Raw genomic sequence first — 17,016 nt, 5'->3', positions numbered from 1 at the left:
TTTCTGTACATTTGAACAAAACGCCATGAATAATCTTTCTGAAAATAAGTCACATGACCTTGCCTTGTAGGAATACATAGGCCTATATTATTAAAAATAAATGTAGTGAAGTGTAATATAGTGACTCAGATAATAATAATAATAATAATGTATTTAATTTGTACTGCTTTTTCATAAACATACGACATATAACATCAAGAAAATAACAAGACTTAAGATGAAAATAAAAAGTTTTTTTAAGGCTGTTTTAAGAGTCTAGGATCTGTGCACAAGCGTGGTGCAGCAGAGATGAAGATGCATGGTGCATAATGCATGGTTATCTGCTGCCTTTAATACGTGTGCAAGTTCGGTTTTGCCACCGCAATTGTTAAAGATTCAAATTGTTTTCATGCAAGTTGTCAGCTATGAACAGTAAATGCCAGTCGGTCGGTTTCCGATCTACACTCCAGACCAGCAGACGGCGCTATGTTCCCCTTAAAACGTTGAACGTCAACCCTCGAAAGGCCCAGGAAGAAGAAGAAGAGACCCTGGGGGTGAAGATGCATTGATTGGTTATTTTAAGCAGGGAAGTTTGCCGGCGTGGTAAGCAATCTCACTCACATTGGTGTCCTCCGTAAGCTCTTGTTTAGCCTTCCCGCTTCCGCGCAGCCCGACCCGGCCACAGCCATCCAGCCTGCCCCCCCTGTGTGTCAATCTGCGCCCTGAGAGCAGCATGTCTGAATACGGCGCTCTGCCGACTAACGGAGTCGGCGCTGGGATGAAAAAAGACGCTTTCGCAGATGCAGTAGAACGAGCCAGACAGGTAATTCAAGTGCTCGGCGGCCGGAGAAGACAGCCGGCGAGCGAGTTAGCTGCTGGGAGAACCGCGGCTAGCTTAATTACCCGTGACGTTAGCTGTAGTTAACGAGCTAGCGAGCTAGCTCATAGCACTCGCCATTCATTTGTCTTAACAACCTCGCCGGGTTGAGGGATCAGATGGAAAAAAAGGTTTGACGGGGTGAACTGAGCAGCGGCAGCAATGTAGGTCAAACCTTTGTGTAAATAAAAACGATCTGTCGCCACCGGGATCCTCGGGTTAAATTAAACGGACTAGCTACTAATGCTAAAGGTAGCCAGTTAACGGTTTACCCAACGTGAAGTTTGATCCTAGCCGTTGTATAACTTTGGTTTTGCAAAGGTTGTAACAATCGTTTTAATGGCATTATGACTCGCTGAGTAAGCTCAGCTGGCTTTAGTAGTATTTTATTGATAACTAGCTATAAAATATAAGTTATGAACTGTATTTTGAAAACTGGTCTGTAAATGTCAGTCTCCATTGGCTTAGTGTTGCATGGTCAGTGGTAAGACTATGAAGCTACATGACATTAGTTTCAATAGTTATGAAGGTTAGGGCTGCGATTATCAACAATTATTTATGTTTTTGATTAATTATTTAGTTTATAAAATGTAAGGAAATTGTTTTTTAAAAAAAAAGCCACAGTGATATAACGCAGAAGAACTGCAAAATGTTACATTTGAGCAGCTGCATTCTTGCTTAATAAATGACTTCAGTAATTAATCAATTATCAAAATTGTTGAAGATTAATATTGTGTCAGTTGATAAATCAAAGTGCTGTGAGTGCACTGTTGGTATCATGGTTGCATCAGATTATAGTCTTCTGTGTTAATTGTTAGAAACAACATTGTGCTTTTATCGATTTAGTATTGCAGAGTTCATTTACAAATTGATCTGCGAGACATATTAAAAATAAGGAAAGGTCCAAACTGATGCAGAGGAGACAGATATAACCTTACTCGTAGCTCATTGTACGGGTGAAGCTCCAAAAACACTAGATCCTGCAATTCACGTAATCTAACTCAATATTCAAAACTCAATTTATAACCCCGATGAACTTATATGAAATCACAATTATACAAAGTGAATATGATTTAAAAAGGTCACCTACTCCTAATGGTGATGTTGAGATACTCCCACCAAAACATTGCGACCTTGAAAGTTCATTTCTATTTTAGGTTGTATTGCAAACACCTCTGGTTTCATCCGTTGTCCTTCTCATCATCTTCCTAGATCGCAGCTAAAATCGGTGGTGACGGAGTTCCCCTAGTGAGCAACAACGGAGGAGCTGAGAGCTATCCGTTCGCCGCACAGAAACGATCCCTGGAAGAAGCAGGTTGAAAATCTGCACAAACACGCACGTTGTCTGAATTTGTTTGTCCACATTGTAAGACTCACTTTTTCTTCGGTCTTTAGATGAACCAGATGCCAAGAAGGTTGCATCACAGAGTGAAAGAGATTCTGCATTGTGTACGTTCAAATACACACATTGATCCTATTGTAAACACTCACTCGGCTCAGTTTCCAGCCACTCACCAGTTTTTTCCTTCTGTTACAGCTATTGGAGCACAGCTGGCTGCCCTGTCTCAACAGAGGTACAGGTTTTCAGTGTTTCTTTTACATAAATACTTTTGAAGCTTAGGGATGAGAATCCTTTTTGTATATCATTTTTTTTGTTACCTGTCTGCAGTGTCAGGCCCTCCACAATGACAGAAGAGTACAGAGTGCCTGATGGCATGGTCGGTCTCAGTGAGTACATGCACGTACATTTCCTAAACCATTCCTGCGTCGCTGCGTCACACGGTGTGCAAACTAAAATTTAAATGTCTTTTGTCCCTGAAGTTATCGGCCGAGGAGGTGAACAGATCAACAAAATACAACAGGATTCTGGCTGCAAGGTCCAGATTGCGCACGGTGAGCTGCATGCTAACCCCAGATTTGCTAAATCAACAAAGTATAAAAGATTTTTTCCAGCTGCTCTTGGTTTGATGAATATTTTCATATGAATTCACAGACAGCGCCGGTCTTCCAGAAAGAAGTGTTTCTCTGACAGGGTCACCAGATGCCATAGAGTAAGTTGGTGTTCACATTCATTTTTTAAAACAATGTATTTTTCAATTTTCAGTGCAACTCAACTCTCAACGACGAAGTTTTGTTTCTGCTGAGTTTTTGTTCATGGACGTCTATGAGATCAAGTAGCAGCTCTGCACGAATGGGGAGAAATAACACGATTAAACTTCTCAAGAGAATGATGGTCGGCCTAATCCCTCTACATGTTTCTATATTTTAACAAAATAGTTTATTGATCCGAGATTAGTTTTTTAGATAAAGATATGAGACTATTTAAAATTTTATAACCATTTCCTGCTATCTTGTGCAATGGCAACGACTTGCACCATTGGTGCAGCACTTCCCCTCAGGCTGTGTACAAATCGTCCTCTGCAAAGTTAAATACCAGCTATGGTCCTTACTATAATCTTAAGCATGTGATTGGTGTAAATCAGTAGTGTTAAACAGCTTGAGAGGCTTACCTGATGGCATAACACATGCAACCACACAAACAAAATGAAACGGTAGGATTTGGTTTAACTTCTAAGAATGATTGTTGAAATTTGTCGAAGCTTGGTTAATGAATGCAAAGAGCTACATCCTCAGCTTCAGGCAAAGTGTATTTCCCTGCTTTTGAAAGGAGATGCTCCTTTATCATTTAGAAATCAATGAATTGAGCTAAGCTAGGCAGAGGTCATCAGTCAACAACTATTCCTTGAATTAATTTGAGGTCTGTTATGGTCCATTCTTCCTCTTTCTACCTCTTTTTTTTAATTTGGACTGTGACCAATATAAATAACTTGCATGAGCGATGTCCACGTGGACAGCAAACAAGCTTGTTGGACAAAAAAAAGTCAGCAACCACTGAAATGTTTGTAGTCACCTCTCAACTATGCATATTATTTAGGGAGAAATTGATCACAGCAGTTCAAGCTACCCAAGATATCTATAAAGTTTTTTATTTACAAATTTGTTAAAAGCTTTGTCTGTCCAAAACTCTGCAGCTGCTGGAGCTGCTGCAGCACACTGTAGGTGCAGATGGAGCTTTTCACACTGCCTGCAATTAGACAGAACTGTGCGACCCATTAAATAAATTGATTTTATGCCGTCATGATCATTCTTTCAATTGAATTTGCTTCCAGGAGAGCCAAGGCACTCATAGATGACATAGTGTCGAGGGGTCATGAGTCGACCAACGGGCAGGCAGGTTCCATGCAGGAGATGATCATCCCTGCTGGCAAGGCCGGCCTTATTATAGGCAAAGGAGGAGAGACCATCAAACAGCTGCAGGTGAGCCTCCTTCATGGAACTGTAATGATCACTTTTGTTTTATTCCATTCGGACTATTTGTACTGCACAAATGTTAGAAATAAACAAATTATTAGAAAGAAAAAGTTATAAGCTGACTTCCAGTATCACCGATTAGAAAAGTGCAGTGCAATGAGTGAACAGGTTTACTTGATTATGGAGAGATAAGGTTCATCTGGTTTGTGTGTGTGTGTGTGTGTGTGTAATACTTCTGAAATGTTGTAGGAGCGAGCTGGAGTCAAAATGATTCTTATTCAGGATGGATCCCAGCCACCCAACATAGACAAGCCGCTACGCATCATTGGAGACCCCTACAAAGTGCAGGTACTCTTTAAGCTCACTGGAGATGGTTTAGTGTTGGTGGGAAATGTTTTTGCTCCTGTTGACTCTCTTCAACTCATTGTGTTGTCCCGTGTGTTTGCTTTTTGTAGCAAGCAAAGGAGATGGTCAATGAGATTCTACGAGAAAGGGATCACGCTGGTTTTGGAGACAGGAATGAATATGGACCAAGGATGGGTGGTGGAGGGGGAGGAGGAGGCATTGATGTAAGTAATCTGAGAAGCTGCTGCTGCTGTTTTCTCACCAGACCACAGCAGAGCTTAAAATCACATTAAAAGGACACACTTGAGTGACTGTAGATTAATTCATGTTTACCATCATTCTAATTAAAAGGAGACACTCAAAGGCTTTTGAGCAGTTCTCAGATATGTTGTGTAATTCTACAGATAGCTGTGCCCCGCCACTCTGTGGGAGTCGTGATTGGCCGAAATGGGGAGATGATCAAGAAGATCCAGAGCGACGCTGGAGTGAAGATACAGTTTAAACCAGGTGCGCTGAACTGCATCATATATCACATTTCATGAATGAAATTACATCTCTGTTATCCTCTTGGATTGCCAAGTAGTGTTTTATGTAAGGATGAGAATAATGATGTATTATCCAGTTGAAATAAAATGTTTTTACTGTCATGACTTTATAGTAAAATAAAGAGACTGTTTTAAGGCTAAATCTCAGCAAAGCTCAAACCTACTAAAGCTGTTTTTGTCCAAAAGAAAGCCATTTCTACCATTTTAGTTGTCAGAAGTCATTTTATATTTATAGGTTTTTTTTTTCTCCTTGTATTTTGCTTATTGTAGCTATTTCTTTTTGCGGTCATTCCAAAGTCTTTTCCATCTACACCCAGTTAAAATTGCTGTCGCTAAGATATTGACGAGATATAAACATGTTTCTGTATCAGGACACTAAAAGCAATAGTTCAACATTTTTGGAAATATGCTTATTTGCTTTCTTGACAAGAGTTAGGTGAGAAGATTGATACTGCTCTCATGTACAATTTAATATGATGCTCAGCATTAAGACATGAAACGGGAAAACAGCTAGTCTAGCTCTGTTTAACATGTTATATCTCAAATGTTTAACATGTACAAAAAGCTGTAAAAAATAACATGTAATATAGAATGTAAAATGACACATGGTTTTACTGTGTCACACTATTTCTTGGCCAGAAACACTAACTTCCTGAAGTCTTTTCTTCACTGTGAGGATTACAGAGACTCCATATCATTCAGTTGGACTGTTCTGGATGGAAATACTTCTCTGCCTCTGCTTTCATTGTTTTGCTTTTTGTTCTCGGTCTCTGTACATTCCCACCACAACATGTCTTTTTGTTTTTCCTTGCAGATGATGGTACAGGTCCTGATAAAATTGCCCATATTATGGGTCCACCAGACCAGTGTCAGCACGCCGCCTCGATCATCACTGACCTACTACAGAGTATCCGCGCCCGAGAGGAGGGTGGACAGGGGGTAGGTACAGACTGAAGGGACAGACATTTGATTTCTTTTAAGTGTTGACCTTGTTGAAGCACCTGCGGTGACAACAGAGCACAGAAACAAGGCTTTGCTATTGAACACTTTAACCTGATGTGAGATGTGTTTCCTCCCAAGGGCCCCCCAGGTCCTCCTGGTGCAGGGATGCCACCAGGTGGGCGAGGACGGGGTAGAGGCCAGGGGAACTGGGGTCCTCCGGGAGGAGAGATGACCTTCTCCATTCCTGCTCACAAATGTGGGCTCGTTATCGGCAGAGGAGGGGAGAATGTCAAGTCCATTAACCAACAGACCGGCGCGTTTGTGGAGATATCCCGTCAGCCCCCGCCAAACGGTGACCCGAACTTCAAGCTGTTCACCATCCGAGGGTCCCCACAACAAATTGATCATGCAAAGCAGCTTATAGAAGAGAAGATTGAGGTACATTCAAGTGACACATGGAGGAGAGAAGGTCCACACTGTCTGTCATATATTGGCTTCACCTCCTACATATCAGTGATTGGGGAAAAAATATATGTTTTTTTTTTGTTTTTTCTTTTTTCTGCCAGGGTCCGTTGTGTCCGGTGGGTGGTGGTCCTGGTCCAGGAGGCCCTGGTGGTCCCATGGGTCCCTATAATCCCAACCCTTATAATGCAGGGCCTCCTGGTGGTGCTCCCCAGTAAGTACAACCCACAATAAAACACTTGAATGCAAGAATTGTCAATTGTCCTTCAGAGGAGACGTCTTTATATAAACAAGCACTTAGGCTGTCCTCTCCTTCTTTAGTGGAGCTGCGCCCGGTGGTCCCCAATTCTGTCCTCAGGGTTGGGGGAACACCTACCAGCAGTGGCAAGCCCCAGGACAACATGACCCCAGTGAGTACTTTTCTTATTTTGTACACTCACTTCCATTTTTTTATAAATTTAAGGTCTAAAAATCAATTTCTTAATTTATTCATTGTACTAATTTTTCCCCTTCCTATCATCAGGTAAGGCGGCAGCAGCAGCAGACCCGAACGCAGCATGGGCAGCCTACTATGCACAATACTACGGCCAGCAGCCAGGCGGTGCCATGGCAGCCCAGACTCCAGGAGCCCCTGCAGCAGCAGCACCGGGAGACCAGAGCCAAGCAGCACAGACTTCTGGGGGCCAGCCAGACTACACCAAGGCTTGGGAGGAATACTACAAGAAGATGGGCATGAGTAAGTGGGACCTTGGACACCCATTTTTGTCAGAATGTATTTGGATAAATTGTGAGCTTTGAATTACAAGGCTCTGTCTGGAAGCGTGAACTTAGTGTCAACATTTTGACATCACAGCTTAAAACATTTGCTAAGCAGTGAAATATATCAGAATCACATTTAAACCTACATAATCTTTTGTCCAGATGACAGTAGTAGTCTGCAAAATGAAGTGATGTAAAAGGTATGTTTGTGTGGTGCTTTTTCAGCCCAGCCTGCTGGAGGGGCAGCAGCTGCTCCAGGTGCAGCAGCAGCCACAGCAGCAGCAGCAGCAGCCGCAGCAGCTGGAGGATCTGCAGCCGGAGGCCAGCAGGATTACAGCGCAGCCTGGGCTGAGTACTACAGACAGCAGGCCGCCTACTACGGACAGGGAGGGCAGGCGCCTGGACAGGCAGCTGCTCCACAGCAGGGACAACAGGTACCACATGCATGTGTACAAAATTAACTTTGTTGCTCACCTGCCAAGCTGCCAGCTACAACAATTCACTGGTGAAAATGGTTTATAGAAATATTTCTCCAGACAGATTTCAATTTGAACTTGAGACTTGCTCACTTACAATTTTTGTCTTCATTTTAATTTACTTAATTTTAGTGACATCTTTATGGTGTTACCACATAGAAATAATCGGGATTCCACTAAAATAAAAATGTAAGATAACATTCCATGCAGTGGACAAATAAATGAATAACACTTTATGTTCAGTTAGAAGTTTGTTTGGTTGTGGTTTGATGTTACTGGTTCACTTTTAGAGCTAAACTTTGTTTAGCAGGTTCAAAGTTTGAGAACAAGAAACAAAATGCATTCAAGTTTTGTTTCAAATTGTGAGCCTTTCTACAAAAGACAAACTTTCCCACCATTTAGCAGGTATTAATTATAGATAGGCAGTGGTGGCCTAAAGGTTAGAGAAGCGAGCTTGCAAGACCCTTAACCCCAACTGCTCCAGTGGAGCCACTCAGTGGCCGGCAGGTCAGACCGTGGTTTTACTGGGCAGCTTCCAGGTATGAATGTGTTACTGTGTGAATGTGATCAGGGCGTTCCTGAAAAAGAGAGCATTACACTCAGAGAAACTCCCCTGAATAAATAAAGGTAAAAAATAGATCCTGCATGGAACTATGCATGTATTAGTAAACGTCACCCCCACCATAGTGAGAGAATTGTCACTTTTCTTTACGAAGCAATGACTAAGTTACATTTTGTCTGTGATTTCTCATTTCAGGCCCAGTAAAGAAGTGTTTCGGTCCGTTGGACGGTTATGATGGCTTTCTGGATTTTTTTTTTTTTTTTTTTTTTCCCCCCTTGTCAAAAAATTTCCATTTTGGCTTTAACAATGCAAGACCGTGGTTCACTCATCCACTCTGACATTTTCTATTTCAACCGTCTACTTGTGTGTTTTTTAAAGTCAAAATTGAAGAAAGGAAAAAGGGAACACATTTTGCTCATGCATTGGACAAAGCACTAAATAACTACTTGGGTTACTATTCAGTTTTCCCCTTCCCCTCACCTACACCTTGTAATAAATCTGATACTTTTTTAAAAAATGTGAAATAATGAGCATCTTTGCTTGCAAGCTAGCATAACAGCATCTCCACAATGACTCACATTTAAGTAGTTTTCCTCCTTCAGTTTGCTGAGGGTAAAAACAGTGCAGTATTTTGAATATATCCAGAAATTATGTTTGTAAGAACAAAAGCAAAATATTGGTCTTTTTTTCTTGTTCTTGGTACTTTTTAAACCCTTTTTTTTTTTTTTTTTTTTTTTTTTTTTAAACATTCCCAGTGTTTAAGTTGCAGGTGTATTTCTCCCTGCAGTCATGATTTCTTATTTTTAATTTTATTCATTGTAATTATTTTCTTTAAGGGAGGGTGTGTGTCTGTATACAGTGTATGCTACTGAACAGAAAAATGTGTGTAAGTTGGCTGTAAAAAGGCACTGTCTGTCCTACAGTATGTATTTTGTGTGTGTGTGTGTGTGTGTGTGTGCGCGCGTGTGTGTCCCCTGATTATTTCTACAACTTTGTTGTTGGAGGACTTTTTTTTTCCCATAGGTTCTGTCATTGTATTTTTTATGTTATTTTTTTACAGCTTGTTTTTAAATACTTAAAAATAAAAACATTCAAATCTACCCGTTTCTTGTGTGGTCATCACAAGCATTGTATTTGAGAGTTTGTTCCTCATGTTAAACTAAAGTTACATCAGATAAAACTTCTTGTTTGGCAGATTCCACTTTTTATTTCTAATGCTGGAAGTGACTCTATACACTCACAACCACTTTATTAGGTACACCAGTGCAATCAAATACAACCCAATACAACAGCTCTGCCATTAATTTTTATTTAAAAAGCTTATACGTTTTCAGTTTTTGTTGACATTGTCAGAAAGGTGATATGTTTATTCTTGAGGTTGTAGTGAATGGTGGTGAACTAGAGTCCATAATAAGTTAGTGTTCCTAATATTTTGCCCCCCTCATGTATGTTAAAGGAGTGGACAAAATTTTAGGAACACCATTCAGTATAATACACTCCAGTAGAATTATCATCTTTGACAATGTCAACAAAAACCGAAAATGTATAAATTTTATGGCAGAGCTGTTGTATTGGGTTGCATTAGATTTCACATGTGTTTCTAATGAAGTGGCCGGTGAGTGTATATATGAGCCATATCCTTGGATGTTTTGTGGTGGTTTCCTGCAGGATGTCCCCTCTGTCGTGTCACCTTTTGTTTTGGTTTTGCTGGGTGTATCCACCGGCTCATGAGGCGGTCTCATGCCGCCTGCGGACCAATCAGGACGGCTTTGAGAGCAACGGGAGAGAACCGTTCAGTGGGAGATGGCGCCCAGCTCGAAATCAGAAAAGGACGATAGCAAACACAAAGCTCAGAGAAAACACAAAGACCATGTCGTGAAGCTTCTCATGCGTGGGAAGGTAGGCATAACAGTCTACAAGATGTGTAACAGAAAACATGAACAGATGGCTTCAGAGACAGCTTCTTCAGTGCAAGGCTCCTTCTTTCTGGAGCCTCTGAGGCTAGCTGCTAACTAGCTCGGCTGCTAACTAAAAGCTAATGGCAGTCAGGCAGGTGGCTAATTAGCTAATGCTACAAAGTATGGAAACATTTAAGTTTTTCCTGCTTTGTAGCGATGTCTCTCGGCATGTGTCTCGCTTAGTTTGGTTTGCTAATATGCTAGTAGACATCCGGACGGTGTTAGCATGCTAACCATTAAAGCCAATCGTAAACACCCTTCACATTAAGCTCATTCGGCGTTAGCTTTTGCTAACGCAGCAGAGACCTACAGTAGGTCTTAAACAGCTTACAAATACAACCTCAGTTTATATTTTTAACTTACTCCACAGACAACTGGTCTACTGTGAGTGTCCTCGGGTGATGTCTTATGTAGTGTGTATCCAGAAGCATCACCAATGATAAAAGCTGTTGCAGTAATACTACAAATGTTATGTATTCTACACACTTTTCTATGCTTCGTGTTCCACCGTGTATGTGTTTCTCTTGCCTTTTCTGCAGCTGTCAGGACAGTTTTCTCAGCGCCTGTTCAGGAAGCTCCCACCTCGAGTGTGTGTCCCATTAAAGAACATTGTCAGCGAAGAGTTCCTGAGAGCAGGGTCAGTGAGTGTGTGTGTGTTTTTACTAACTGGATTTGTCATTAAGCACATTATCTAATACAGTAGACTGAAATACTATTCGTTAAGCACACAGAGAGAGAGCTTTTCAAACCAAATGGTCTGTGGTGTGTGAGTCATCATTATTGGTGTTGTTAAAATTGCCAGCAGGGATGCAGTAATCCAACATTTCCTCTCCCTTACACACATTTCAATATATCAGGGTCTTTGCTGATGCAAAGTACAGATCCAAAATCAATATAGCCCAAATTTAAATGTGCATACTTCATTGTGTGGAGCTCATTGGGACCATTTTTATGCAAGACAACGTGATTGCTAGATCACAAAATCACAGAGTCAGCAGCCCGCTATCACTGAATGAATGTCATTGATAGTGGAAACACTGAATTTTATAATGACATCAACTAAAAAACTTTATTTAACTTGAAGCTGTCACATCATGCACACCAATACTGATCTAGCGGATCAGTGCTTCTCTACCTGCTAGTGAACATTACATTCACGCTTAGAATTAATCATATGTAATATTATTCATTGAGGCATTTATTACAGTGATGCATCGCCTTTTTGGTTCCAGACATATCTTTCTTGGCTTCACCAAATGTGGCCGCTACGTTCTATCCTACACCAGCGACTGTGGAGAAGATGATGACTTCTCTTTCTATACTTACCATCTGTATTGGTGGGAATTCAACCTGCACAGTAGACTCAAACAGGTAAAGGAGTGGATACTTATTTACTACCTGGAAATGGCACCATTGTCCTTATATGGCCTGTGTGGGATTATAACTGGCAAGGCTTCTCATGCAGTTGTTATCTTAGAGAAATAAACTGAATGGATGGATATCTTGTCTTTTTGTCTCATATTGCGTCTTCCCTTTAGGTCCATCATGTACGACTATTTGCAGGCGAAGAAATCTACAGTGACCTGTACCTTACCGTGTGTGAGTGGCCAAATGACCACTCCAAAATTGTCATCTTTGGCTTCAAGTAAGAAACAACAAACATATCGATCAACAGCCATGTGGAGTTGATTACTGTTCAGCTAGAAATATGTTATTGCAGTGTGTAGGTAATGATAAGTAATTTTGTGTGCATGTGTGGTTCAACCTGCCAGTACACGCAGTTCAAACTCCGTTCTGATGAACTTGATGATGAGTGATGAGAACAACAGAGACATCTACATCACCATCGCCTCTATGCCTCCTCCTAAACCTTGCTCTGTCTGCTGCCCAGTTCCCTCAGCCACGACCATACGCACAGGTAAACACACAAATGCACTCCTCTACCAACCTCACTGCCTCCGTCGCTCTCTCTCATCCATCATCTCGGTCTCTCCACAGGGAGTGGTGAGTGTCTGGAGCATGGCTATGTGCTCAACAGCAGGTACCAGGTGGTGTACCCATTTCCAACTTTCCAGCCAGCTTTCCAACTGAAGAAGGACCAGGTCATCCTATTGAACACTAGCTACTCTCTGGTGGCTTGCGGCATCTCACTCTGCCAAGGTAACACGCATACGAATAGCAGTATCAGCACATTCCTCTTATGTCCTTGTCTGAGCTCTTTGCCTGTGATCAGATCACACAAAATAGAGTTAAGATCAGCGAAAGTTAGAATCGATAATGAGCTCTTGCAGTGCCTCCATCTCCGGAAAAAGCACACGACACATGTAAGTGAATAGGGTAGAGGAAAAGGTTTGGATTGGGCTATCATCAGGAGGAAGTAACACTGTTGGGAGGAGTTTGAACACAGGACAAAAAACTGTGTCGTTCTAGTCAGTGTGTTGGGCTTTGTAATATGTCCCATACGCCAAATTAGTTGTCACACTGCTCATGATAAAATGGACAATCGATATTCATGATGCTCATTTTCACTCTCATCTCCACATCTGTGAGATTGTCCCATCATCAGGGTGATGTTCTGTGGTCTTATTTCAGCATCAGCTTGTATTGCAGTTCTCTCTGTTTGTATGTTTCTTGCAGGTAAGCAGGGTCAGTCGTCGCAGATTCTCTACACAAAGAGAGCAGCTCTGTCAGGTCAAACCTCCGCATCTTTCTCCCCCACCTCGTCAGCCTCTTCTTCCTCACTACCTCAGGGATCTCCCGACAGCCGGCCGCCACCTAGCAGGCCCGCTCCGTTACCCTCATCTCCTAGTCAGTCACAAGCAGCCGCGCGAGCACGGGAGTTTGCAGCTGACCTCTTCAGGCGAGCCCAGGGAGGAGCAGGGAGAGAAAAAGAAGGCCAGGTAGAGAGGAGAACCGCTGATGCTGGTGAAAAAGAGGCAGCGCAGACTCCAGTAGACAAAGCGATAAACGTAGAGACTCGGAGGGAGGAGCAGGATGGTAGAGAGAGGAGGGAGGAGGAAAGACGGACTAGTTTACCCCAAACATCAACATCAGGTGGGAGCCACAGTTTGCCACCCTGCTCTGAACAAGTGATGTCTCCCGCCTCCTCCTCGTCCTCATCATCGCCTTCGTCCCCTTCGACTCCGTCCACATCCCAGGAGATTGGCCCCAGCGAGCCTGGATATGTCAACTACTCATGCCTGCACTATCGCCTCCAACAGCCAGGGGCAGCAGAGCAGAACACAGGAGGTGCAGCAGGTGAGAGAAAGAGACAGAGATTTGAAAGAATAAAAAGTTTCAACAGGTCAAGTTTGAAGCGGCTGACTGGCATTTTTCCCTTTAATTTTTATCTCTAGGTTATGAAGACGATAAAGTTCAGCTACCCTTCACAGTCACTGATCTTAAAGGACGGAACCTGCAGCTGGTCACCGAGCCACACAACGGACAGGTGTGTGACAGGCTGGAAATAGCAGCACGTTAGCAGATAAGCAGCAGCAGCAGCTTCAGGCCTCCGTCCGTGTCGACACAGGATGCATTCAGGCACAGTATCGAGTGTAGGTCTTTGCAGCGCTCAAAGACAAACAGTCACTGTACTTACGCGTGCAAATCAGAAGAAAATAGACTTGAAGTGTAAAAATATCACGTTCACGTTGCGGTTACAGGATTATAACACGAGTGGAACAGGAGCCGATACGCAGTCAGTGTAGACAGCTGTGTTGCTTAAAATAGAAGCATATCTGTTCCATCAAACATGAGCGTAACGGATGACGGCAAAACACAGCTGAAATGTCTCTTGTGTGGACCCGCCTTACGCAGATTATTGGCTGCCCATAACAGTTTAGGAGCTATTAATCAGACAGAATCAGAGACGGCCCAGTCTGAATTTCTGCTGGTTACAATGCGTGTGCTGCAGGGGTTCATTGAGAGCATTAGTGCTTTAATTATTACTGTTTATGTATCTGCAAAACTGTTGTGAAAAATGTCTAACATTAATTTGCGCCAGTGCTTGGCTGCTGCTTCAGGAGTTCTGTACCAGCACTTATCTAGGAATGACTGCTTTTAATGTTAATCACTAGTCTAAAGAAACAATCTGCACTGTCACCTGAAAATCAAAACACCATGTTCAATAATTGCATGTCTGTAATTACTTTACCTGAGCCTGCATTCAGATTGTGATTACTTAATTACTCTCAATGTTCCAATTTTAGTTTTTTACAGTAAACAAAGCATGTACACTCAGTCATCAGACCTGTAAAAGTGAAGTAAGAAAAAAAGAAGAAATGTATAAATAGTGAGGGTTTGTGTTTTTACTTTTAGTAACTATTAATAAGAAGTGTTTTTTTTCTCTTTCAGAGTGTGTGTGTGGAGCAGTTGACTCTGGACTTTGAGTATCTTATCAATGAGGTGATAAGAAGCGATGCTGCCTGGGCCCCACAGTTCTGCTCCTTCAGTGACTATGATGTTGTGATATTAGAGGTCAATACACACACACAAACACACAAGGAAGGAAGTTTTTTTTTTTTATTTGACCTGGAACTAATGTGTGTTTGATGTGTATCAGGTGTGTCCAGAGACCAACACTGTGATGATCAACATCGGTCTGCTGTTACTGGCCTTCTCCACCTCGGATGAGGAGCACTGCAGGTACTTGTCCTCCTCTCTGCTGTAGCCACTTCCTTTGGATTATTGTCTCAGTTTTCTGCCCTCACTAACTTTGTTTTCATCGTTTTTTGTTTCTAGGCCAAACACCTACCATTCCAACCTGCAGGTTAGCTGGGACCTAAACACAGGTGCGTGTTGCACTGTGGGCGTCGGTGACCTTACGGAGGTAAAAGGTCAGACCAGGTGAGGAATTAACACACACTCATTTCTGTCTCTATTTCTTGTTAAGCTGTGTTTAGTTCAGTTGCGTTAAAGGCGACGCTCTTTGTCTCTCCGTCAGCGGGAGCGTGTGGAGTTCTTACAGGAAGTGCTGTGTGAACACGGTGATGAAGTGGCTCGTTCCTGAGAGCAGCTCCCGCTACATCAATCGCATGACCAACGAAGCTTTACACAAAGGTGAGTCATGAGCACATAGTAGATAATCCAACACAGACTCAATAGTGTCACAAAATGTTGTCGATGTTTGCCTGATTCATCCAGGTTATAACCTGGGTGAGGACATATACAACTCTGGATTAGATCAAACTGCCTTTGACTTATCACGTTTCAGCTCTGTAAGAGGACTATCTCTATTTAAAACTGGATTTAAAATTAGTCGGAACCAAAAAAAGTCAGTTACCAGCACCTTTTGCTCTGCTGCACACACAAATGTTATCAAATTCAAACATTAAATAACATTTTTTATCAAATACAGACTCGAATAAGACCTGCTGTATAGCCTTGATATTTCTTTGCTAGTCAGTATGTACATACTTTACATGCATCTACTAGAATACCTAAACTGAATGCATCGATAATTAATTTATTTTGACAACTGAAAAACTTCCACTGTGACAAAAGTCCATTCTTTGCATTACTGCAGATAAACTTGTATCAGAGGTATTTTATAATAGTGCTGGTTAGGTTGCTGGCATTGGGTATGTTTGCTGGAGGCCATGAATTACATAAATTTGAACAGTACTGATGTTCTTCTAATTGAATTCTCACTCATCTTCTCACCTGTAGGCTCGTCCCTTCAAGTGTTGGCAGATAGTGACCGATGCACCTGGATTGTATTGTGAAGAAGGAAGCGCACCAAAGCAACAGAAACACAAACACAAACACAAACACACACGCACACACACGCACACACACGCACACACACGTTGACATGGCCTCATCTTCAGTATGGAGCTCGACCTCAACATGGGTAAAACCGCACACGTTTGAGCGACTACACTTTGGTAACATGTAGTTCAAACACGTGTCAAATTAAAACAGAACAAAGATGGCTCAAGATGTAATACTGTAAAGATGAAGATTTATAGGTGATCTGTGTTTAATTTTACAGGTTTTTTTTTTTTGGTAATGTACTGTATTATTGCAAGCACCAAAACCAAGAGCTGGACTGAATGGAGATTTCATTTTTACATTTTGTTTTTATACATAAAGGCGTACTGATGTTGTGCGAGTGTTTTTTTTTTTGTATGTGTGTGTGTATACAGACCTGCACCTGCGTGACGTCCAAAAGGTGATTTCATCCAGAGAATAAGTGTGTGTATGTATGAGTGTGTGCATGTTTAATGTTAAGTTGACAGACTCAGCTGCTTCTGAACAAGTCGTTTCCTCACCTGATCTGGACCAGTTGGGTCTAGCTGTGTCGATTTCATAAGGCTGCAGTATTTATCAAAGTGAGACGAAGTGAACCGCAGTACCGCATCGCTCAACAACTTCTTTTAAACCTGTCGTGGCGGTTAGAAGGTTGTTGGGAGTCACCCGCTTCGCTGGTTGACATCGCGCTGTATGTTTACTGGCATGGAAGTAAGACTATGTTCATTTAGGATATTTTGTCAAAATAAATGTTCAAAAGATTTGTTGTGCGTCTCGTGTGTTAAGAACTGGACAAATAATGAATCTAACCTGCAGTGAAGGTCAGTGGTTCCCAACCTGACCCCCCACAAGAAGCTATAAGATGATTCTGAGGGAGGGCGAGATGATTAACAGGATAGGAAAACACCCTATATTGATCCTTTTTTTCCCAGACTTTCCTCTCATTTTTTGCTTTATTGTCAATCACTGGCTTCTAAACGTTCAGATAAAACAGAGAAAATAATAATAAGCCTTTGGTTGCAACTGGTAGATACACAGTATGCACAAG

General features: G+C 42.0%; 2 protein-coding genes across 2 annotated transcripts; both read left to right on the top strand.

Annotated features, from left to right (window-relative positions):
- Positions 1-242: 242 nt before the first annotated feature.
- Positions 243-9,360, top strand: khsrp (KH-type splicing regulatory protein). The gene is made up of 18 exons (XM_067583408.1): positions 243-802; positions 2,069-2,171; positions 2,252-2,305; positions 2,394-2,430; positions 2,526-2,584; positions 2,678-2,749; positions 2,850-2,907; positions 4,027-4,174; positions 4,418-4,516; positions 4,624-4,737; positions 4,918-5,020; positions 5,873-5,997; positions 6,139-6,438; positions 6,567-6,676; positions 6,784-6,872; positions 6,986-7,198; positions 7,447-7,655; positions 8,455-9,360. Exons 1-18 carry the CDS (start codon positions 713-715, stop codon positions 8,461-8,463), a joined length of 1,992 nt encoding a protein of 663 aa, XP_067439509.1. The 5' UTR covers positions 243-712; the 3' UTR covers positions 8,464-9,360.
- A 578-nt stretch (positions 9,361-9,938) lies between these two features.
- Positions 9,939-16,731, top strand: dcaf15 (DDB1 and CUL4 associated factor 15). Its single transcript, XM_067583416.1, has 13 exons — positions 9,939-10,158; positions 10,757-10,854; positions 11,450-11,588; positions 11,756-11,862; positions 11,990-12,135; positions 12,216-12,377; positions 12,855-13,475; positions 13,574-13,665; positions 14,571-14,693; positions 14,779-14,861; positions 14,958-15,062; positions 15,160-15,275; positions 15,885-16,731. The coding sequence occupies exons 1-13, from the start codon at positions 10,063-10,065 to the stop codon at positions 15,938-15,940; spliced, it is 1,944 nt and encodes a 647-aa protein (XP_067439517.1). The 5' UTR covers positions 9,939-10,062; the 3' UTR covers positions 15,941-16,731.
- Positions 16,732-17,016: the final 285 nt, after the last annotated feature.

The sequence above is a fragment of the Thunnus thynnus genome, chromosome 3 (genome assembly GCF_963924715.1).
Source record: "Thunnus thynnus chromosome 3, fThuThy2.1, whole genome shotgun sequence".
In the NCBI taxonomy this organism is placed as follows: Eukaryota; Metazoa; Chordata; class Actinopteri; order Scombriformes; family Scombridae; genus Thunnus; species Thunnus thynnus.
This window is presented reverse-complemented; position numbering and strand designations above follow the sequence as displayed.

What these genes read in the sequence shown, in the direction of transcription:
- khsrp (XM_067583408.1), top strand. Translation starts at nt 713, where the DNA reads ATGTCTGAATACGGCGCTCTGCCGACTAACGGAGTCGGCGCTGGGATG. An exon ending in GGGGAGGAGGAGGCATTGAT is followed by an intron (nt 4,738 to 4,917) that starts GTAAGTAATCTG and finishes GTAATTCTACAG; the next exon opens with ATAGCTGTGCCCCGCCACTC. An exon ending in CCTCCTGGTGGTGCTCCCCA is followed by an intron (nt 6,677 to 6,783) that starts GTAAGTACAACC and finishes CTCCTTCTTTAG; the next exon opens with TGGAGCTGCGCCCGGTGGTC.
- dcaf15 (XM_067583416.1), top strand. Translation starts at nt 10,063, where the DNA reads ATGGCGCCCAGCTCGAAATCAGAAAAGGACGATAGCAAACACAAAGCT. An exon ending in AGCTTCTCATGCGTGGGAAG is followed by an intron (nt 10,159 to 10,756) that starts GTAGGCATAACA and finishes CCTTTTCTGCAG; the next exon opens with CTGTCAGGACAGTTTTCTCA. An exon ending in CAACGAAGCTTTACACAAAG is followed by an intron (nt 15,276 to 15,884) that starts GTGAGTCATGAG and finishes TCTCACCTGTAG; the next exon opens with GCTCGTCCCTTCAAGTGTTG.